At 40.3% G+C, this 22,747-nt stretch overlaps 1 protein-coding gene across 4 annotated transcripts; it reads left to right on the top strand.

Moving 5' to 3' along the window:
• Nucleotides 1-555: 555 nt before the first annotated feature.
• On the top strand, nt 556-21,366 carry STYXL1 (serine/threonine/tyrosine interacting like 1). 4 transcript variants are annotated; one of them, XM_083348313.1, is made up of 10 exons: nt 556-789; nt 3,059-3,165; nt 4,268-4,329; nt 6,693-6,837; nt 7,207-7,263; nt 8,791-8,936; nt 11,325-11,470; nt 15,897-15,994; nt 17,508-17,617; nt 21,145-21,366. In XM_083348313.1, exons 2-10 carry the CDS (start codon nt 3,063-3,065, stop codon nt 21,274-21,276), a joined length of 999 nt encoding a protein of 332 aa, XP_083204439.1. In that variant the 5' UTR covers nt 556-789; nt 3,059-3,062; the 3' UTR covers nt 21,277-21,366. The 4 variants fall into 4 exon arrangements, with proteins under 4 accessions (XP_083204439.1, XP_083204438.1, XP_083204440.1 ...); XM_083348312.1 differs by having other exon boundaries at nt 2,919-3,165; XM_083348314.1 differs by lacking the exon at nt 3,059-3,165.
• The last annotated feature ends 1,381 nt before the right edge of the window (nt 21,367-22,747 follow it).

The raw sequence follows: 22,747 nt of genomic DNA, 5'->3' as shown, positions 1-22,747 counted from the left end.
TTCGTTTATTTTAGAGTGAGAATGGGGCTGGGGCTGTTGGCGTTAGTAATTCTGATTTAGAGGTTTGGCACATCGGCAGAAAAGTTTGCTCAGGCTCACAATCTACCAAAATGAGAATTCAAAGGACGTTTTAAAAATAGGAACAAAGTTGCTTTCTCACAAAGCCAGCGTTTGCCTTTGCAATGTACGGTAATAACGCTGACAGAATTGAGTGAGCCTACCGGGCTCATTATTGCCAGCTCTACCCAGTTCTCGCTATGCTTTTCTTCCTCAAATTCTCGGGAGCCCATCTAGCTCATTTCCTTTGCCCGTCACCGGCTGTCAATTTATTTTAGTTTACCTAGGCCCCTGTGAATGAACAGCCACTTCTGCCCTGGGGAACCAAGCGCCTCAGACAAAGTGAAGTTAAGCGAAAGGAGTTTTAACATACTACACTTCGCACCCCAGCTTTCAAAGATGAAAAAGAAGAAACTTCTCAACTCTCGCGAGAATTCATTCAATTTTTATAACCTGACTGGAACTCTCGCGATATTTTAACGGGTTCGCAAAAAAAAAACCGATTTTCACCCCATCAGCCTCTTGGGGTCGTGTATCGCAAGAGGGAGCGCGAGTACGAAAGCGTGAGTGACGTCATCTCACAGTTACCAAAATAAAGCGTTCCTGCACGGGAGCGGGAGCTTCATAGGCCCGGTGGGTCTATCGCAAGACGTGGTGGTGCGAACTCGAAGAAGATAACCATAGGTGCAGCGATGCTTTTCTCCCTTGAAATTTCCGATATCACCGTGGACGGTAAGGACCTGCCAAAAATCTGTGGTAGAGTGGATGCAATTATAGTAATTGTAACAAGATTAAACTCAGTATTATGAGTAGTAGATTCTATGGTTACTCTGGTAACAGTGGACAGACACATAGCAACAGGAATCATAATTGCCATGACAATAGATGTCACAAACTGCACATAATTAGTGGATTTCTCTTTTTTAATAATTCTTCCTGGGTTCTGAACTGAGTTGATCAGTATTTTACATATTTTTTAATTTATATATATATATATATATATATATATATATATATATATATATATATATATATATATATATATATATATATATATATATATATATAGTAAATTATACAAATTTACACAAATAATGAACTGTCGTAAGTTGTGACTATAGCCTGCGGATAGCCTTGGGATAGGCTGAAAGAGGAAAGAAGTTTAACTAGCAAGGTATTCAAAAGACGATAAATCCTATATATTTATATATATATATAAATTTTTTGGCTTGCTAACAAAGAATAAAGGGAGACCGATATGATCATTTCAAACTTATTTGTTCTTATCAGTCAGCCATCAGTCGAATCTCAGAAGGGTATGGCTGAATGATGAGAACAAATAAGTTTGAAATGATCATATCGGTCTCCCTTTATTCTTTGTTAGCAAACCAAAAAATTTACACAAATATGAGCTGCCACTGCTATGGCTACTGCCTGTAGATGGCCTTGGGCTAGGCTGAAACAGGAAATAAGATTTGTCCCGTGTCTGGGACTAAGCAAGTGTATTCTGAATGCTTAACAAACATTTAACATATGTGTGTGTGTGTGTGTGTAAAGGTAAAGGTTCCCCCACACATGCGTGCTAGTCGTTTCCAACTCCGTTTCAAAGCCGAAGAGCCATCGCTTGTCCGAGGACGTCTCCGTAGTCATGTGGCCGGCATGACTAGACGCCAAAGGCGCACGGAATGCTGTTACCTTCCCACCGTAGTGGTCCCTATTTTTCTACTTGCATTTTTACGTGCTTTAGAACTGCTAGGTTGGCAGAAGCTGGGACAAGTAACAAGTGCTCACTCTGTTATGCGGCACCCGGGTTTCGACCCGCCAAACTGCCGATCTTCTGATCAACAAGTTCAGCGTCCTAACCCACTGAGCCACCACGTCCCTATATACATATGTATGAATATGAATGATGTGATTTAATTTCATCAGCTATGCAATAGAGAACATAGAGATATAAAAGATAACCCCCAAAAGCAAGGCTGTGTTTCAGAAGCATAAATAATTACAATTATGTTCACATCTTGCCTTTCCTCAAAAGAATTCTTCCATGGAAGATCAATGTCTTATCTTTCTTTGTATTGTCCACAATGATACACCACAATTTCTCAAATGTGTGCCTTTCTTAGTAGAAATATAGAGGGTTGAATCTGGAATTTTGGCTTAAAAAGCAAAAGCTCTGCCATTGAGACCTCTGTAAGGAAGCAATCACTATTCCACTTCAACCTATTCATCCAGACTAGTACCAGCTATACCTGGGGAACCCCCCCCCCCCCCACACACACACATAGAGAGAGAGTTAATGATTTTCCTGTTAATTTTGATGGTCTGTATCACTCTTGCCATATAGTTTTGCTGTTCATGAAATTGACATGAGGCAAACGATATCACTGAGTACATAGGCTAATTCAGCCCTGAATGAGGAAGCTTCTATTTATTAGCAAAATAAGAAAAAATGAAAGCAGTGCCACCTTCATTCTATCAGTGAAGCCAGTTTCATTGAGCATTTCCTCTCCTTCAATTGTCATCCTAAAGTCTAAAACCCTTCTAATATTAAGAAATAATGCCTGAATATTCTCATTTTCCTTTATTTATCCCACCTATTTTTCTTTTATGTTATACCTGTCTCTTTATTTAATCCTACTGGGAGCCATTCCATCTGAAGCACAAGGCAGAAAACTTTCAGCAAATAGTGAATCAATAAAAGATATTACAATCTCTTTTCCTTTTATATCAGGTGTTTTCTTCTATAAGCCTAACCAACTGGTTTTTCACTAATTTTTGCAAGATATTTTAAGATTGTGTTAACAAGATTTCCTATATTGAGTCTCTGTATAACGATGCCATTTTTCATCTGCTTTTAGAGTGAAAAGCATCCAGATACCTTGGATTTCAGTTTAGAAAAGAACTTTTTTTTAATGGAGAAGCCACATGGCTGTGCATTAGCCTTTTACATGAATTAATCTTTAGAGAATGCGATTGGATTTTTGGCATTTTTTTCCAGTGGGATGGCAGGAGTGACCTTGTGTGAACCAACAGAACTGTATAATTTGTTGAATCAGTCTACAAAGATCTCTAGATTAGCAGAGCCAAACTATCTCTGTTTACTGGGTAAGTAAAAGTTAATATCAAAGATAGTTACACTAGTACACTGTGCAGTTGGACATAGTCATTGGCATTGCTAGTCATTGACATTCATGTGAAAAGGGGGAAATGATACATCATGATGTTATGATGCCAATTTTGCTGTTTAAAGTTCCATCTTTAGCTTGATAAAATGATACACATACAGTATCAACATGGCTTGTTGCAGATGCCATTGCTATGTTTTCAACTTTTAAAACTCATATAAATCCTGTATAAGTGTATATTACTGCTTGAATGTTGCTAGAACTATGAGCTAGTTGTGTACAAAGCTATCATCACTTGATCCTTTAGCAAATCCTTGAAGTCACTGCCCTAGCTTTGGGATTAAAGTTGATCAGCTGCACTTGAGGTTCTTACCCACTGAGACCATATTTATTTTATTTATTTATTACCTGTATATCTTGACTTTCATTCAGGAGCATATATATGTTCTGTCCTGCTAATTTTCTTCAGCAAACCAATCCTGGGAAATAAGATAAGCTGAGAGAGAGAATGGTTTGTTCGAAGTCACCCAATGAACTTCCCTGGAATGGATTAGAACTTGAGTCTCTCTCTTGAAGATTTCTCCAGCCCCCACAAATGTCTGGAGTAGGAATGGGAAGATTTAAAAAATGGCGAGTTGGTAGAGTTAGAGTGATGATGCTAACCCTATCTCTTTAGAACATCTGCAGCACATTAGCATAAATATAATAACCATTCCAAGGTCACCCTGCTGGTTTCCTGGGCCATTCCTGGTTCAGCACTTTAGCCACTACTTTTCACTGTCCCTCTTGTTGTTGTTGCTTCATCACTGGAGGCTTTCAAGAAGAGACTGGACTGCCATCTGTCAGAAATGATGTAGAGACTCCTGCTTGGGCAGGGGGTTGGACTAGATGACCTACAAGATCCTTTCCAACTGTTATGCTGTTCTACTCAAGTTTTATCCTATCCTGTTCTGTTCTATTCTACTCTACTCTACTCTACTCTACTCTACTCTACTCTATTCTATCCCATATAGATTTCAGTATAGATTTACACTTGCAGATTTCATATAAATATATATTCTTTTTTCTTGTTTTACTTTCAGATGCTCGTACCAAGAGGGAATATAATGAAAGCCACTTGATGACAGCAATACGAGTCAAAACAGTGAGTTTATTTCTGGAGAGGTCTTTCATTTTTTATCTCCTCATATGCCCAAAATGAAGGATAGCAACCATGCAGAGATTTTTCTAATGGCTAGAAATTATTAATTTTCTTTGCCCATATGTATGGAAAGAAATTAGCTGTTGCTTTTATGGTCATACTCTACCTTTATGCCAGCCTATGCACATTTATCCTGATGTAACCCTATATGACAAAATGGGGCTTGTTTCTTTGTAAATATACATTGCATAACACAACAATAAAAGAGTAAACATAACTGAAACAATCTCATTCTTTAATTTATTGACATAAATGTGCAAGAAAATAGAGTAGACTTGGCTTGGTGCTTAGAAGGCAAGAAGGAAGAAACCAGATCCCTGTGTAATTGCGTTCCAACATTTGGACTAGTGATGTGAAAAGTGTTTTGAAATCAAAACAAATACAACCTTTAAAAGCCCTGTTTCATTCTTGAATGTACTTCTCAACATTACCAGTACTGTTCCATTAGTAATCTGAAACCATTCTAAAGTGTTTTCAGTTGAAAACCCTTCTTTTGAATTTTGAAAGAAGAATTTTGAATTTAATTTAGATAATATAATTTGATTTTGATGGCTTGTTTTTGAAGGAAGGATTAGGGTCAGGATTCAGAATGGTTCTAAAACTTTTCTTAATTGGCAAGGCAGATTCATGCTAGACTACAAATTTGTTTGTTTTGAATATAGCAGTCAATGCTTCTTGGGGAAACTGTTGTTCCATAGCAGTTTTCATAAAGTAGCATTGAACATTTGGGGTAGCTATAGTTTTGAAGTAGCTATAACTTCTGCCCACACCAATAGCCATATGTGACAAATGGTATAGTTTCTTGGCATATTGAGACAAAACAACCAAACACTGTAATAAGAGTCTTAAACATTAGTAATATCCATTATCTTCAAAATAGTAATAGCAGTAGCACTTAGCTTTATATACTGCTCCATAGTGCTTTTATAGCACTGTCTGAGTGACTTACAATGTCGGTATATTGCCCCCCAACAATCTGGTTCCCCATTTTATAACCTCTGAAGGATGGAAGGCTGAGTTAACCTTGAGGTCTGTCAGGATCAAACTCCAGACTGTGGGCAGAGTTAGCCTGCAATACTGCATTCTAACCACTGCGCCACCAGGGCTCAAAACCTGGGGGTGGGGGTAAATAAAAAATCACGAGGACTATCTTTCTTGTGATATAGGGTAATATTCAAAAAGACAATGGATATACAGGTAATCCCCGAGTTACGACCGTTCACTTAACGCTTGTTCAGAGTTACCTGATGAGTGCCCCCTAGTGTTTACAAGCAAGTCCCGAAGTTACGAATATTGCAGCACCACAGCAGTCGTTCACTCTTACCTCAGTGGCTCTGCAACATTCACCCTGGTTATTGCCTCCCTCCCCACCCCTAGGCACCAGGCCTTCAGTACTCACTCTGCGAATATCAAGATCTTTCGCTTTCTTGGCTGCTGCAAGCCTTTGGTGCGTTCGCAGAGAATGGAGGCCTAAAGTAATTTAAGATCACATGAGATCAGTGGGGTGAGATCTCATGCTACTGATCTCGCGTGATCTCATGGCACTTTAGGCCTCTGTTGTCTGCAACAGAGAACAGAACCGAAGCTGGGGGACGCTTCTGTGTGTCTCTGGAGGCTGAATTGTGGTTCTGGATGGAAAAGGCCTCCGGGCAGCAGCTAGAACCGCAGCAGAGAGGAGATGGATCTTTTCCAGGTGAGTCCACGTGGCAGGAAGGGAGGTGGAAGCATGCAGTATCTTAGTGGGTCGGGGAGGCCTTGGAAGCCTGTTCCAGGACTAGGCCCTCCATGGCCTTCTCCACCCTGAGATACCTCATGTTAGCTTAATGAGCTGTGTGCGTTTTAACAAGAAAGGGAGTGATCTCATACCTCGAACAAGATTCACTCTACGAGTTTTCGATTTACGAGTGGAATGGGCAGACTCCATTATACTCGTAACTCAAGGACTACCTGTACATCCTAAAACAGGTTGCACATTTTCTTCAAATATTTTTAACCAATTCATATTAGCCCTAGCAAGCATGACCCATAGCAAGATTCTTTGGGAGCCATTATCTCTACCCTAAAATTGATCTCATCTTCTCCAACACACAGTTGGACATTCCAATGTCACCATTTATAAGGAAAGGGCTATTTCACAGCTGAAGATTTTGAAATCAGTTTTACTTTATAAGAATGGGACCATATCTTAGATATTTTTGTTAGGGTTAGGTTAACTTCCTTAGGATCCACCACAGAAATACCACACTCCATTCTTTAGTATCTGTATTTGGTGCTACTTAATTTACCTTTGTCTGTTTGTTTTAAAGAATCCATTGGGCAAATATTTGGTGCCTCCATCCATCCATCTGGAATGTGTCCGATACTGTGTAGTATATGATGGCAAAACGGAGTCTGTGGATGCAGCTTTTGACATGGATTATGATCTACTTGAAGTGGATACAGAACTAACACGTATCATTCCTTTTTTTTTTCAAAACTAAGGAGGCAGGATAGTTTGCTAAGGCTTGGCTCATTCTAGAGTGACGCTCCAAAATTTCTCATTCTCACTAAACTTGGTGATGATCAGATGTACTGGAATTAGTATCTAGAATTCCCAGGTACCGTGACTGTTGGGCTCCTGGCAGTCTGAGACCAGAACATCAAAGGCTTAATTACATCAAGCAGTTGCCTTACTCCATCTGAAGCTGCTGAACTGAGCCAGCCTACTGCAGCAAATGTTGTGCATAGGAACTTCTAAAATGGGGAAATGCTTCTGTATCTTGCAATAACAGTTTCAAAACCCTGTGTTGAATCTTTTTGTTTCTTCTTCTCTCCATCTAGCATTTGACACAGGAATTGACATAAAGGAATTAAGAAAGAAACCATCTTCTGAATATAGTACGTTTTTTGTTATCATTATAGAGGCAAATCACTTGTTCGTGTAAATGGGTTGTGGGGGGGGTAGATAAATCCACTACTCCTTGACATGTGCCTTTCTAGCCTTTGCGAGATGGGGGAGGGGATTTTGCAGCCCAGAACAAAAAATGCCTGGCTAAATTCGTATTGTTAGATATTAATAACATGGTGAATAGAACCATTGATGTGAGATGTGTGGCCTTATAGAATTTATTTATTTATTTATTTATTGATGGGATTTATATCCCGCCCTATCTCCTGAAGGACTCAGGGCGGCTAACAATAAAACATATAATAAGTACATAAATCAAGATAAAATGAAATTGAGAACATCAGTGCAATAAAAAATTAGAGAATTTAAAAATGAATTAAAAATACTAAATATAAATTAATTAAAATGCCTGTCAGTCTAGGTCAGCTTGGTGGAACAGGTGTGTTTTGAGGCCGCGGCGAAAGGATTGGAGGTTTTGGGCTATCCGAAGCTCAGGGGGGAGCTGATTCCATAGGGTTGGTGCTCCCACAGAGAAGGCCCTCCCCCTGGGGGTCGCCAGCCGACATTGCCTAGCTGACGGTACCCTGAGGAGGCCTTCTCTGTGTGAGCGTACTGGACGATGGGAATTTGTTCCCGGCAGCAGATGGTCCTGCAAGTATCCCGGACCTAAGCCATGTAGGGCTTTAAAGGTAAGTACCAGCACCTTAAATCTCACCCGGAGGGCAACTGGTAGCCAATGCAGCTCACGCAGGAGGGGTGTAATATGGGAGTATCGGGGAGCTCCCATCACAACCCGTGCAGCTGCATTCTGCACCAGCTGAAGCCTCCGGGTGGTCTTCAAGGGCAGCCCCATGTAGAGAGCATTACAGTAATCAATACGGGAGGTAACGAGTGCGTGGGTGACTGTACGTAGGGCATCTCGGTCCAAAAAGGGGCGCAATTGGTATATAAGACGAATCTGTGCAAATGCCCCCCTAGCCACGGCTCCAATATGGTCTTCAAAACTGAGTCGTGAATCTAGGAGGACGCCCAGATTGCGTGCTCTATCAATGCAGTTTGATCCTGACTGGCTCAAGGATGACTCAGCTTTCCATCTTCTAAGGTCAGTAAAATGAAGCTCCAGATTGTTGAGGGCAATACGCTGATTCTGTAAACCACTTAGAGAGGGCCATAAACCACAATGAAGCAGTATATAAGTCTAAGTGCTATTGCTATTTTTATGTCATTTAAATAAATACTAGGGAAAAAACAGTGGAGTGACATATAGAAAGAGGCATTGCTTTTAAGAGGCAGAACTTGGATCATATTGTAATGAATAGGGGAGTGTGTGTGTGTGTGTGTGTGTGTGTGTAATACAGAAATCTAAGAGGTAGAACTTGGATCATATTGTAATGAATAGGGGAATATATGTGTGTGTGTGTAATACAGAAATCTAATAATAAATGGGATGGACTTATTGGAGCCCATGCCACAGATTAATAAATATTTTGAATCAACACTTAATGTTCTGCTTCTAGATGCTAAAGAAGGCTCTGCAGCTCGCTGTGCAAGAATTATGCAGCGCCTTACCCGCTTTCCAGTCATGATCTTAAGAGGCGGCTACGAACTCTTTACAGCTTCCTACCATTATCTCCAGACCCAAAAGATATTTTGGATGCCTCAAGTACGACAAACATCATAGAGGAAAGAGCAGGTTTTCTTCTTAAACTTCAAGATTTTCCTTTTTTCTTCAAGTCAGAGGAGTATTGTTTTATTAATAAATTGGCAGTGGGAAACCTCAGGTACCTATGCATGCCCATATATATAGCCATATTTGTGGTGGGAAACTTTCCACTCTCTTCTTTGATGTTCCAATTAGTAGTTGAAAGCCTCAGAAGAAGCAAATGTCAGTAGTCCCTGAAGGTTCTTTGTCTGTTTCTTCTCTTTGCTTATTTTGAGAACCTTGGAAATCACTTGTTTCTTAGTTGCTCTTCCTTTCTATCCCTTCTAGAATTGTTCTCCAGCCTAGTGACTTCCAGAGTCACACCAACTTGATTTGGAATTAGCTTGATCTTGGTCTTGTGGTATTTTTAGCAATTTGGGAAAATTCTTTCCCAGCTCTTCAAGTAGTCAGCTGACTCACAAAATTTCACCTGGAGTATTATTATTTTTTGCCAAACATATTATTATGGAAATGTTCAAACTTATAAGTAATCATGCAAAATAATCCACTTTAATTATTTATTTATTTTATTGGATTTATATACCGCCCTTTCCCGAAGGACTCAGGGCGGTTTACAGGATATTTAAAACAAAGATCAATACAAAAGTTAAAAACAATTTAAAAAGATTAAATCAAATCCCTAAAAAATAAAAACCCCAATTAAAATTCTCAGCCTGGGCCGGAAAGCTCAAAAAGCCAGGTCTTCAGGTCCCGGCGAAATGAACGAAGGTCGGGGGCAGTCTTAAGCTTCGTGGGCAGCTGGTTCCAGAGGGCAGGCGCACCCACAGAGAAGGCCCTCCCCCTGGGTGTTATCCGCCGGCAATCTTTTACCGGTGGCACCCTGAGAAAACCCTCCCTGTGGGAGCGCACTGGACGAAAGGAACTTGATGCTGGCAGCAGGTGTTCCCTCAGATATCCCGGACCCCAGCCATTTAGGGCTTTATAGGTCATCACCAGCACCTTGAATCTCACCCGGAGGGCAACTGGAAGCCAATGCAGCTCGCGGAGTAGAGGTGTTACATGGGAGTGTCGGGAAACCCCCATCACAACTCACGCGGCCGCATTCTGCACCAGCTGAAGCCTCTGAGTGGCCGTCAAGGGCAGCCCCATGTAGAGAGTGTTGCAGTAGTCTAAACGGGAGGTCATGAGTGCATGAGTGACTGTGCGTAGGGCATCTCGGTCCAAGTAGGGTCGCAACTGGCGCACCAGGCGAACCTGGGCAAAAGCCCCCCTGGTCACGGCTCCTATATGGTATTCAAAATTGAGCCATGAATCCAGGAGGACGCCCAGGTTGCGAGCCCTATCAACGGGGGGTAACACCTCACCCCCCATCGTTAAAGGTGGAATAGTCTGGTTAACCCGAGATGCCGATATGCACAGCCACTCAGTCTTGGCAGGATTGAGACGAAGCCTGTTTCTCCCCATCCAGATCTGGACCGCCTTCAGGCAACGGGACATCACGGCAAGGGCATCGCTGGGTTGGTTCGGGGTGGAGAAAAAAAGTTGGGTATCATCAGCGTACTGATGATACCCCACCCCGAAACCACGAATGATCTCGCCCAGCAGCTTCATATAGATGTTGAACAGGAGGGGCGAGAGAACCGACCCCTGAGGAACTCCACAAACAAGAGGCCTCGGGGTGGATCTCTGCCCTCCCGTCAACACTGACTGCGAGTGGCCCAGGAGATACAACCCTGTGTGCAGATTAGAAAGAGCTATTGTATAGGTAGCCATATTTTCAGAACTTTATGATGCATCTTACAATCCAAATGTATATCAGGATGTAACTATTAGGGAAAGGCATATACAAAATGTGTACATTACAAACATGCAAAAGATGTTAACGTCAAGAAAAGTAGGTACAGATGGGAGATTAGTATACAGATCCAGATCCAGTAGGCATTTGATGCAGACAACCGAGTCCCTCTTTAGAAAGTTTATGACATCAGTTTATTCCTGTTGGATATTTTAAAGGATCCTTGCATTTTATTTAAGAACTATCCCTGTAATATTCTCTTGTGAATGTTAAATCTTTATATACTTGAGAGTTCTCTTCTAGCTAAACTCACACTGCCTGCTTTCCATTTGTCTATGAGAAGTAGGCATCACTGAGTTCAAGGAGACTCATTTTCATTGGTCCACAGCCTGTAAGGTTCTAAACTTCTAAACTTCATTGGATTTGAGATGTGAAGTTTAATCATTCAGTGACACACACACCCCTTGCAGTCAAGAGGATCTTAAAAATGGCCATATTGATTGCAGCTCCCTGAGCCTGAATTTGATTCAACAGTGACTTTGAATACCGTAAGTACTATATTTTCATTGGGTAATCTATCCCCTCCCCCACAGGAATTGGAAGCCTTTAAGCCCTATCCAGTAGAAATCTTGCCGGCTAAGCTGTACATGGGAAACTATATGCAAGCCTGTGACAGCCAGATTCAGAAGGATCTGAAAATCAAGGCTCACATTAATGTCTGTGAGGAAGCTGGCACATTGTGAGTATGCAGCCCACAGTAATAGTATACTAGAGACAGTTCACTCCCCACTTTTCCAGTCTTTTAAGAGAAATAACAATAGTTACCTTCCTGTGCATTATTTTAGTCCTGGATTTTGTAAGGCCATTTCCAGTCATGCCACTTGTTTTTTTTTTAAAGGTGCAATTTCTTATCAATGTGCAGTGGCAGACATGCGGAATCTATAAATGAAAGACCTTGTTGTTGTTGTTAGTTACGAAGTCATGTCCGATCCATCGCGACCCCATGGACAATGTTCCTCCAGGCCTTCCTGTCCTCTACCATCTTCTGGAGTCCATTTAAGCTCACGCCTACTGCTTCAGTGACTCCATCCAGCCACCTCATTCTCTGTCATCCCCTTCTTCTATTGCTCTCAACCTTTCCCAGCATTAGGCTCTTCTCCAGAGAGTCCTTCCTTCTCATTAGGAAGCCAAAGTATTTGAGTTCAGGATCTGGCCTTCTAAAGAGCAGTCAGGGTTGATCTCCTCTAGGACTGACAGGTTTGATTGCCTTGCAGTCCAAGGGACTCAGAAGAGTCTTCTCCAGCACTATAGTTCAAAGGCCTCAGTTCTTTGGCGCTCAGCCTTTTTTATGGTCCAACTTTCATAGCCATACATTGCAACTGGGAAGACCATAGGTAAAGGTAAAGGTTCCCCCGCACATGTGTGCTAGTCATTTCCAACTCTAGGGGGCAATGCTCATCTCCATTTCAAAGCCAAAGAGACCATAGCCTTGACTATACGCACTTTTGTTGGCAGGGTGATGTCTCTGTTTTTTAGTGTGCTGTCTAGATTTGCCATTGCTTTCCTCCCCAGGAGCAAGACTTTTTAAATTTGTTGGCTGCAGTCCCTATCTGCGGTGATCTTGGAGCCCAGGAAAATAAAATCTGTCACTATCTCCATTTCTTTCCCATCTATTTGCCAGAAATAGAGGGCTGGATGCCATGATCCTGGTTTTCTTAATGTTAAGTTTCATCCCAACTTTTGCACTCTCCTTCTTCACCTGCAACAAGACACTCTTTAGTTCCTCTTCATTTTCTGCCATTAGAGTGGTATCATCTGCATATCTTAGGTTGTTGATATTTCTCCTGGCAATCTTAATTCCAACTTTTGATACATCTAGCCCTACCTTTCTCATGATGTGCTCTGCATATAAGTTAAATAGGCAGGGCGACAGTATACAGCCTTGCCGGACACCTTTCCCAATTTTGAACCATTCAGTGGTTCCGTGTCCAGTTCTCACTGTTGCTTCTTGGCCTACATATAGGTTTCTCAAGAGACAAATAAGATGATCTGGTACTCCCATCTCTTTAAGAACTTGCCACAGTTTGTTGTTATCCACACAATCAAAGGCTTTAGCATAGTCAATGAAGCAGAAGTAGCTGTTTTTCTGGAACTCCCTAGCTTTCTCCATGATCCAGCGTATGTTGGCAATTTGATCTCTAGTTCCTCTGCCTCTTTGAAATCCTGCCTGTACTTCTGGTAGTTCTCGATCCACGTACTGCTGGAGTCTAGCTTGTAGGATTTTAAGCATAACTTTACTAGCATGTGAAATGAGTGCAATGCTGCGATAGTCTGAACATTCATTGGCACTGCCTTTCTTTGGAATTGGAATATAAACTGATCTTTTCCAATCCTGCAGCCACTGCCGAGTTTTCCAAATTTGCTGGCAAATTGAGTGTAGCACTTTTATTGCATCGTCTTGTAAGATTTTGAATAGCTCAGCTGGAATACTGTTACCTCCAATAGCTTTGTTGTTGCTCAGTTTTTCTAAGGCCTACTACACATTCTAGGATGTCTGGCTCGAGGTCAGTGACCACCTCATCGTGGTTATCAGGGACGTTAAGTTCATTCTTGTATAGTTCTTCTGTGTAATTTTGCCACCTCTTTTTGATCTCTTCTGCCTCTGTTAGGTCCCTGCCATTTTGGTCCTTTATCATGACCATTTTTACATGAAACGTTCCCTTCATCTCTCCAATTTTCTTGGAAGAGATCTCTGGTCCTCCCTATTCTATTGTTTTCTTCTATTTCTTTGCACTGTTCATTTAAGAAGGCATTCTTATCTCTTCTAGCTATTCTCTGGAATTCTGCATTCAGTTGGGTGTATCTTTCTTTTTCTCCCTTGCCTTTCACTTCCCTCCTTTCCTCAGCTATTTGCAAAGCTTCCTCACACAGCCATTTTGCTTTCTTGCATTTCTTTTTCTTTGGGATGGTTTTAGTTGCCACCTTTTGTACAATGTTGCGAACCTCCCTCCATAATTCTTCAGGCACTCTATCAGATCTAATTCCTTAAATCTATTTGTCACCTCTACTGTATATTCATCAGGGATATGATTGAGTTCATACCTGAGTGGCGTAGTACTTTTCCCTACTTTCTTCAGTTTAAGCCTAAATTTTGCAACAAGAAGCTCATGGTCTGAGCCACAGTCAGCTCCTGGTCTTGTTTTTACTGACTGTATAGAGCTTCTCCATCTTTGGCTGCAGAGCACATAGTCAATCTGATTTCTGTGTTGACTATCTGGTGATGTCCATGTGTAGAGCCGTCTCTTGGGTTGTTGGAAAAGAGTGTTTGCTATGACCATCGAATTCTCTTGACAAAATTCTGTCAGCCTGTGTCCTGCTTCATTTTGTACTCCAGGGCCAAACTTGCCTGTTATTCCAGTTATCTTTTAGCTTCCTACTTTAGCATTCCAATCCCCCATGATGATAAGGACATCATTTTTTGGTGTTAGTTCTATAAGGTGCTGTAGGGCTTCATAGAAATGGTCAATTTCATCCTCTTCAGCACTGGTGGTAGGGGCATAGACTTGGACTACAGTGATATTGAATGGTTTGCCTTGGATTCGAACTGAGATCATTCTGTCATTTTGGGGGTTGTATCCCACTATTAAAAGGGATGCGGTGGCTCAGTGGCTTAGGACACTGAGCTTGTCGATCAGAAGGTCGGCAGTTTGGCGAGTGCCACGTAGCAGAGTGAGCGCCTGTTACTCGTCCCAGCTTCTGCCAACCTAGCAGTTCGAAAGCACGTAAAAATGCAAGTAGAAAAATAGGGACCACTACGGTGGGAAGATAACAGCGTTCCGTGTGCCTTTGGCATCTAGTCACGGACACGTCCTCGGACAAGCGCTGGCTCTTTGGCTTTGAAATGGAGATGAGCACCGGCCCCTAGAGTTGGAAACGACTAGCACGCATGTGCGGGGTAACCTTTACCTTTATCTATCCCAGTATTGCTTTTCCTACTCTTTTATTCACTATGAAGTCTACTCCATTTCTTCTGAGGGATTCTTGCCCACAGTAGTATACCTGATGGTCATCTGAATTAAATTCACCCATTCCTGTCCATTTTAGTTCACTGATTCCTAAGATGTCGATGTTCATTCTTGTCATCTCTTGTTTCACCATGTCCAGCTTGCCTTGATTCATGGATCTTACGTTCCAGGTTCCTATGGAGAAAAAATCTTTACAGCATCGGACTTTCCTTTCACCACCAGACACATCCACAGCTGAGCGTCCTTTCGGCTTTGGCCCAGTCGCTTCATTCTTTCTGGCTCTACTAGGACTAGCCCTCTGCTCTTCCCCAGTAGCATATTGAACGCCTTCTGACCTGAGGGGCTCATTTTCCAGCGTCATATCTTTTTTCCTTTTGGTACTGTCCATGGCAAAGATACTGGAGTGGGTTGCCATTTCCTTCTCCAGTGGATCACGTTTTGTCAGAACTCTCTGCTATGACCTGTCCGTCTTGGGTGGGCCTACACGGCATAGCTCATAGCTTCATTGAATTATGCAAGCCCCTTCACCATGACAAGGCAGGGGAATGAAAGACCTAGAGTAGGCTTAATATTGTTTTTAAAAATACCTTCCTCTATTTCCACCCAAAACATACCTGGAAGAGAGAAAATCAGCTTAGTGGCCTTCAGTCACCTTAAAAAATATGGATTTCTTATCACCCAAAGATTGTCTACCTCAATATCTGATAGAAGTGGGTAGGCGATTGGAAATCCCCTCAGCCTGAAGCATCCTTTGATTCCATACTTAAGTCTTAAGAAGGCATACATCCCTTTTAAAGACTCTAGACAATTTGTATCCCCTGCACAATGAGAATAGATCTACAAAATATAGACTTGGATTACTTATGATTCCTTGCCCATTTTTCAAACTCTGTTGTATTTTTTAAAATTACACATCCTTAATAGCTTACAGTATATATAGTTTCCACCACCATCATCACATTATCTTTTCAAACAACTCCATGAATTAGGCCAGTTTGAGAATGATTGAATGAAGACCATCCTATGAGTATTATACCTAAACAAATTTGAACTACTCCAGTGCTAAACAATTATAATGTGGCGATGATTCTGGACTGATTCAATTTTGCATGTTCTAAGCAGATCATATCTTTTCCCCAGCTTCCTTGAAGACAGAGAAAATCTCCTTCATATTCCTATTCCTGATTCTCTGGAGGCAGATTTATTTTCTCAGTTCAGCAACATTTGTCACTTTATTGGTAAGTAGACTGTAGTGGTATTCTCCTCCCCTAGTCCAGAGGGCAAGTGTATAGCCACAAACTCTTTCTTACTCATTTATTCTGTATATTCAGTCTTCATCATTTCACCTCATCTCATCCCTGTTAAAAGCCTTCAGATTGAATTTCTTGAGGGAAGTTCATAAGTGGACTTCAACTACCAATTCCCCAGCCAGCCATACTGGCTAGGGAATTCTGGGAACTGAAGTCTACTCAAAATTGCTGAGGTTGAGAAATACTGATTTGGACTAAAAGAAAAGATCGTGGAATGGCATGGGTTAATGATGATCAATATAGTCCAAAATTCCTGATCCTAAATTCCAAATTGTCATGAAGTCAGAACAGTAAAAAAGAATTTGTGGTTTAGCTGGTTCAGACTGCTGTTGATCATGTCACAATCACAACCCTATAATAGAGAAACCCCAGATTTCTGGTGCCCGCTGAACATTGTTGTTAGCCGCCCTGAGTCCTTCGGGAGATAGGGCGGCATAAAAGTCCCAATAATAAATAAATAAATAAATAAATAAATAAATTTAGGGATCATCTAAAATTGTGAAATAGAGCAGGCTGAGGGGTAATGTGAACAAAAAAGCAAAAAGATGCTACAGCACATAATTAGCACCTGTCTGCAACTCCTTAAAGCAGCTGCATCTTTTTCCAGCGTCAGGAAAAGAGCAGCCACTTGACTTACCATCTCTAAGGAGAACAGAGGAAAATATGAATATGGATCACTTGCTGAGGCAAGATGGCTTCTGAATAGATACGTGCAGATCAGTGTAAATTTGATCCTTTTGCTTATTGATTTGCAGTGTAATTTATGTCTGCATTTTTATTGAAATATCCAGACATAAATATCCAGATATGTCCATTTAGAGAACGTATATAGAAATCATCATTGTATTGTGTGCTACTGTTTCTTGGTAAAGCTTTCCAGAAGTTGTTTGCCACTGCCTCCTTCCTTGGCCTGGGAGAGACTAGCCCAAGGTCACTGAGCTGACTCAATGCCAAAGGCAGGATTAGAACTCAGTTTCGTGGTTTCTAGCCTGGTGTTTTAACCACTACAGTACACCAAACTGGTTTTCCAACTATTTTTATACAATAGTGTTTTTTTTAATTCCTTTTGTTTAGAGAACTCATGATGTCAGTTCAAATCTTTTAGTTCCCTAGATAATAGACTTCATTTCCAATTGGAATATGTAATCTGCACATTGGCAAGTAGGTCCTAAAGTCCCCTGGGGCCATAATTTCATGCCTTCCCATAGCTGTTATATACCTTGACACAGAAAATAACTCATTGACATCAGTGGGACCTCCTACTGGACTTAAATGAATGAGCTTAAACTTGAAGAATTCACATTTGGCCCAACCGTCTCTCATAATTTTCCCGCATAAATTTGCATCAAGATTAAAACTGTAAAAAGAAAAATTAACTGTTCTTCTGTAGAATTTATTGCCTTCAAACTCTTAATGAAAAAATGCAAAATTATTTGTTTAGATGCTCACATCCATAAAGGAGCAGTCTTGGTCTTCTCCACTTTTGGAATAAGCAGGTGTAGCACAGCAGTGATGGCTTACCTTATCCATTCTTGCAAATTTTACTTGAAGGTGAGTATAGTTGATAACTTGTGACAACCTTTCCTATTAGGTACTCACTAGATACACTAGGATTGTGACCTCCTAAACACCTGGAGGACACAAGTAGGGAGAGGCTATCATACACTAATGTTAGCTCTTCCCACCCCTAACATGTTTTGCCATTATGCTGAGCATTCATAAGGTTGCATGCTATTCTCAGATATCTTTTTGTCCAAATTTCTCTTCCATTCTCTATTGTTGTTTTGTGTGTGTGTGTGTGTGTGTGTGTGTGTGTGTGTGTCAGTTTTCAACTGTAAGATCTTGGAACAGAAACCTACATTGTAAATTTTCTACTGTCAAACCGAGTTTGATGGTAACCAATTTAATCAGTTCTAAAAACAATGCAAAACCAAAGATGATATAGGGGCCTTTATGCCAGTGGTGGGATTCAGCTGGTTCGCATCACTTCAGAACCGATAGCTAATTTTTTGTTGCCCGGGCCCAGAATGGACTTCCGGAAGCACCATCCACACAGAGAACCGGTTGTTCACATATTTGAATCCCACCACTGCTTTATGCTCAAATTAGAACATGAATCATGTTTACTTTAAAGTGCCTCACATTATTAGTGTCTCGTACTGAGTGTCTTTTTGGTCCATTTTGCCTAATACTGGTGTACTGTGATTGCCAGTGGCTCCCCAAAGGGTCAAGCAAGCAGATCTTCCCATCATTTGCTACCTGACTCTTAGCTAGAAACTGAGAATGAAAAATATGGCAAGTTAAAGTGTGGTTGTGTTACCTACTTATAGCTCCAAAGAAGTCTTTAGAGGCAGTCAACAAACACAACATGGTATGTATGGCCGAAGCCCTGTACCTTTTATTGTGTACTGTATATACATAAAAAGTGGTGAAGTTTCTTGCTATTTAGAAAGTTTTATTAGTTTATAATGGAAATACAAAAGCAAATAGCGGAAAAGATGGGGAGGGAAAAGGGGAGTAGAGTTGTGAGGTAAGGGAGAAAAGAAAAGAAAAAAAGGCATTGACTTCCGACTTCCTTTGGTGCAATAGAGTATCAACTTCAAACCTCAACTTTTTACTTTTACAAAATATTCTACTTCTTACAAAATATTATATAGTACTATTTTATTAATTTTCCAATTTTACATTTAGGTATTTAAAAAGTAATGTGGTGACTGGGTTAATCAATAGTTCGACAACAAAGTCTTTAGTGCAAATCTCAGGTTACAACATCAGCTATTTCTTCTTTTTCCCTTAACATTTACTGTCTCGTATTCAAGCTAGTACAGTTCTAATTATATCAACTCAATAAAAACATCATTATTACATTTATTAATAAATTTTTAGCTTATACATATCTTAATTACATTCAATCTTCATAAACAATCCATAGCCTATTATTAATTTTTACCCAATTTTTAGTTTCTCATGAATATTCCTATTTAACCTTTGAAATTTATCTCAATTCATAACAAAATATAATATCCAAAATACACATTTTATCTATTTGAATGTAATATTGTTGTATTTCCTAAAAGTTATCTATTTCCCACCATATTAAATCTACTTAATAATAACAATATCCTTTTTAATAAATCAAAAACATTATATTACGTGGGTTAATAAATCAAACATATTCATAATGATTTTCTTTTCCCTTTTAGGTCTAATTTTTAAATATTAAACATTTAATAAAAATATTAAAAATATTTAATATTAAATATTTTCAACTGATTTCCAAGTATTTTAAATCTAATAACAAAATTTCCCTCGATCTCAACATCTCTCTTTAACCCTCTAATTAATAATATGAAATCCCCTCTAATAAGTCAAAACCCCAATTTTCTTCAACCTTATTCTGGCTTTCATCCTTTGCCAACTAGGCTTCCATATCAGTGCTTTTAGATCGTCAAATAGATCTCCCTCTATTATTATATATGTTATTTGAAATAAAGGAGATCATTTAGTTGCCAGTTTTCTGGAAGGACTAGCCCATTTGTATTCGTTAAATTGTCTCCCTGTTATTCCAGTTCCCCATGCTTGCTCTGATATATTTATCTTCCATTCAATCTGTTCTTCTTTCTCAAATTTCTTCTGATTTGTATAGAAGGCCATTTCCATTTTCAGTGTTGTCACTTCCTTTTCTGGATTTTCCATCAGGTGTGTTTGTTGATCATTTGAGTCCTCTGTCTTAATATTTGATTGTTCCACTTCTTCTGTTATCTTCTGCATTGTTGGTTCTTTGGTTGTAGTCAAAGTTTGGATTTGTGTATCTAAGCTGGCGTCTTGATCCTTTATGTTAGGTCTTATTTTATCACAAGCTGAAAGAATGGTTTCATGTATTGCTTTCAACAGGGAAAGAATCTTTTCCTGATCGTAAAGATTTTATAGTCCAAGGTATTTCAACATCTCATATATTTCAACATCTCATATATTCCTCAAGTAAAGAGATAGGAAAGCAATTTCCCACATATAACTCTGAAAGTCAGTAAAGGTTTACATTCATAGTTCAAATAGGCCAGTTATGCTACCCAGCTGTTCTCTTACAGCTAAGTCTCTCACAGGTAGTGTCAAGGTCAGAAAAGTCTTATCTAAGGTCTGGACTTCAAGCCACGCCTCTTTTAGGAAATAACAAATTGTAATACCAAACTTTGCCACAAGATGTCACCAATGCCATTTAAGGTTTTTTAAGTCCTAATTTTTTCTAATCCTTTTTCCAATTTTATTTCTTTTTTGTAGATAAAAAAGAGTCTCCAGTAAAAATAGGAAAAATTTTGGTCCCTATGTTTCAGGAACATATAAATCCAATTAGATTAAAATTGTTCTTTTAATGCTTTAATTCCCCTGGGTAGTCAGACACCACTATTCTTAGAGGGTGGGATAGAAATTCCCTTCCCTCTCTCCTCACAGGGGGATAGATATTTTGAGCAGCTTTTACAGGAAGAGAAGGAAGGGTAAAGAGAAGATCAGATCTCACCCAGTTTTATCCGCGCTGCTTTCGAAGTGCTTGATAGTGAGTTTGACTTCGGCTGTCTGCATCCTAATGATGGGCCATATTGCTATGGCCGGTCTTTCCTCCACTAGTTTGGAGGGCTGCCCTGGATCAAGCGGAAGGGCTGCCACCCTCCTGCAATCAAGTGGGGGTCCCCTCCTTACCTGTTGCCCCTACAGAGTGACTTTTGACCCTTTCCAGGGTCCCCCAGTGAAGGGAAATTGGACGTGGAAGACGGAGCTCACCTTCCAAACATCTATGGTGGCCACAGCGGCAAACCGGAATTTCTTTTTACAAAATATTATAAACTATAAAAAGTGGTGAAGTTTCAACTGATGTATCAAGAACTGAACCTAGGGTTTTGGCAGATGAAGCATATATTCCACCATGAAGTTACAGAGAACCTTCCCCTGATTATGGGTTTAGATGACTGTGACTCTATGAACACATATTACAATGCAAGTTTTCTATTTCCCCAAGATGTTTGGGGCTTTCCTCAAATATTTTCCCTGTTTCTGATCTTTGCCTTTTATACCTTTCTTCACAGAACGCTTGGAATTACGTCCAGAAATGTAAAAATAACATGCGGCCCAATCGTGCATTTGTGAAACAACTATCAGATTGGGAAGAACGGATCTATTTAACTGCCATCACTGACATTTCAGAACCAAATTACTGATCGGGAGCTTCATTATGTTTTTATTTTTCATGAGCTTGCTTGTCAAGGTCAGAAACATATTCTATAGAATAAATTTTCAGACATCCAAAATGCTGTTCCCCAAACACGACACTCCCACTAAAAATCTGTTTCCAGCTGCAGATCAAGGAAAGTTGTGGCCCATCCCTATGGAACACTATCACCGGAGATGAGAACTGCTCCCACCCTTTTGGCCTTCCAGAAGGATATTAAAACTTGGCTTTGCCAGTTGGTCTGGAGCCTCCCCCTCCCCCCCCCAGGGAGGTGCTCACAGCTTAAGGTGGTTGATGAGAAGTCCTCATCCCCATTCCATCTCTTGGTCCTGGTTTCTGAATCTAGGAAGTTTTAATGTTATATTTTAATTATTTTTCTATTTGTTTCTATTTTTCTATTTGTAAGCTGCCCAAAGTCACCTTTCAGGGGAGATGGGTGGCATAAAAATTTAATAAATAAATAAATAAAAGTTGCAAGCACACCATCAGCACATAGAATTAGGAAACAGGCAATGTGCATTATGCCTTACCAGAGGGAACAAGGAGTAAAAGCTCCAGCCATCTTTTTGAAGTTTGGTTTCTCAGCTATTACACCATAGGCAAAAGAGGGAGTGATACAAGGAGTTGATGGTTACTCCAACTTTATAAAGGTTCTACACAGTACCATTCCAGTTCCAGTTAAATATTCACTGAGCTCTACTAGGATTATTTGGGTTCCATTAGGAGCCTTAATAGAGTATTCCTGTAGAATATGATTGCCTCAGGAGAGAAACCAGAAATCTCACACGGGTATATTAGAACTGAAGGGGAATCCTGCATAAGGAAACTACTCCAATAATCTCTGATAATCCATGTGACCCAACCTCCAAGCAAGCAAGTTATATTTTCCTTTGCCTTACACACTGGTAACATCTTGATACTCCTATCTATGCATTGGGACATTAGTAGAAAGGCTTCCTTAGCTTCTAACTTTTAGCACCGAAGAACTAATCCAGGTAGCAACGTCATGGTCTCTGCTCAACAACAATCAGCATTAGAGTTCAGAAAAAGCAAAATGCGTGTATGGAACTATCAACCAATAGCGTGATGCCTGTGAAGCTTGCCAGTCAGCTGGCAGCAGGGGAAATGATCCACATGGTTCTAATACCACATCAAGGACATAATCATGTGCCGCATGACAGTTTTTATTATGAAGGTTGGAAGAACTTGGCTAGGCTGACAATTTCCTAAGCAATACTTAGTCTGCTGATGGCATGTGGCTCTCAAGCTTGTTTGCGGCCATTAGAATCTTCACACACACACACACACAAATGTAACTAGGCAGCAAATTGCACAAAACTCAAAATGCCTCTCACAATTATACCACCTGCTCCAATGACTCTCACCCTGTTATGATGGAAACTGGTTGTTTACATCCAAAGGGAATTAAAGAGAAGCAATAACAAGTGTTGCACCAAAAA

Source organism: Vipera ursinii (assembly GCF_947247035.1).
Source record: "Vipera ursinii genome assembly, chromosome: 1".
Classification (NCBI taxonomy): domain Eukaryota; kingdom Metazoa; phylum Chordata; class Lepidosauria; order Squamata; family Viperidae; genus Vipera; species Vipera ursinii.
The sequence above is the reverse complement of the archived record's forward strand: the minus strand, read 5'-3'. Positions and strand labels throughout refer to the sequence as shown.

Bases quoted from the DNA above. Each gene is read 5' to 3' on its own strand.
- STYXL1 (XM_083348313.1), top strand. From the start codon at position 3,063: ATGGCAGGAGTGACCTTGTGTGAACCAACAGAACTGTATAATTTGTTG. The intron at 3,166-4,267 runs GTAAGTAAAAGT...TTTTACTTTCAG, and splicing joins AAACTATCTCTGTTTACTGG to ATGCTCGTACCAAGAGGGAA. The intron at 6,838-7,206 runs GTATCATTCCTT...CTCTCCATCTAG, and splicing joins AGTGGATACAGAACTAACAC to CATTTGACACAGGAATTGAC.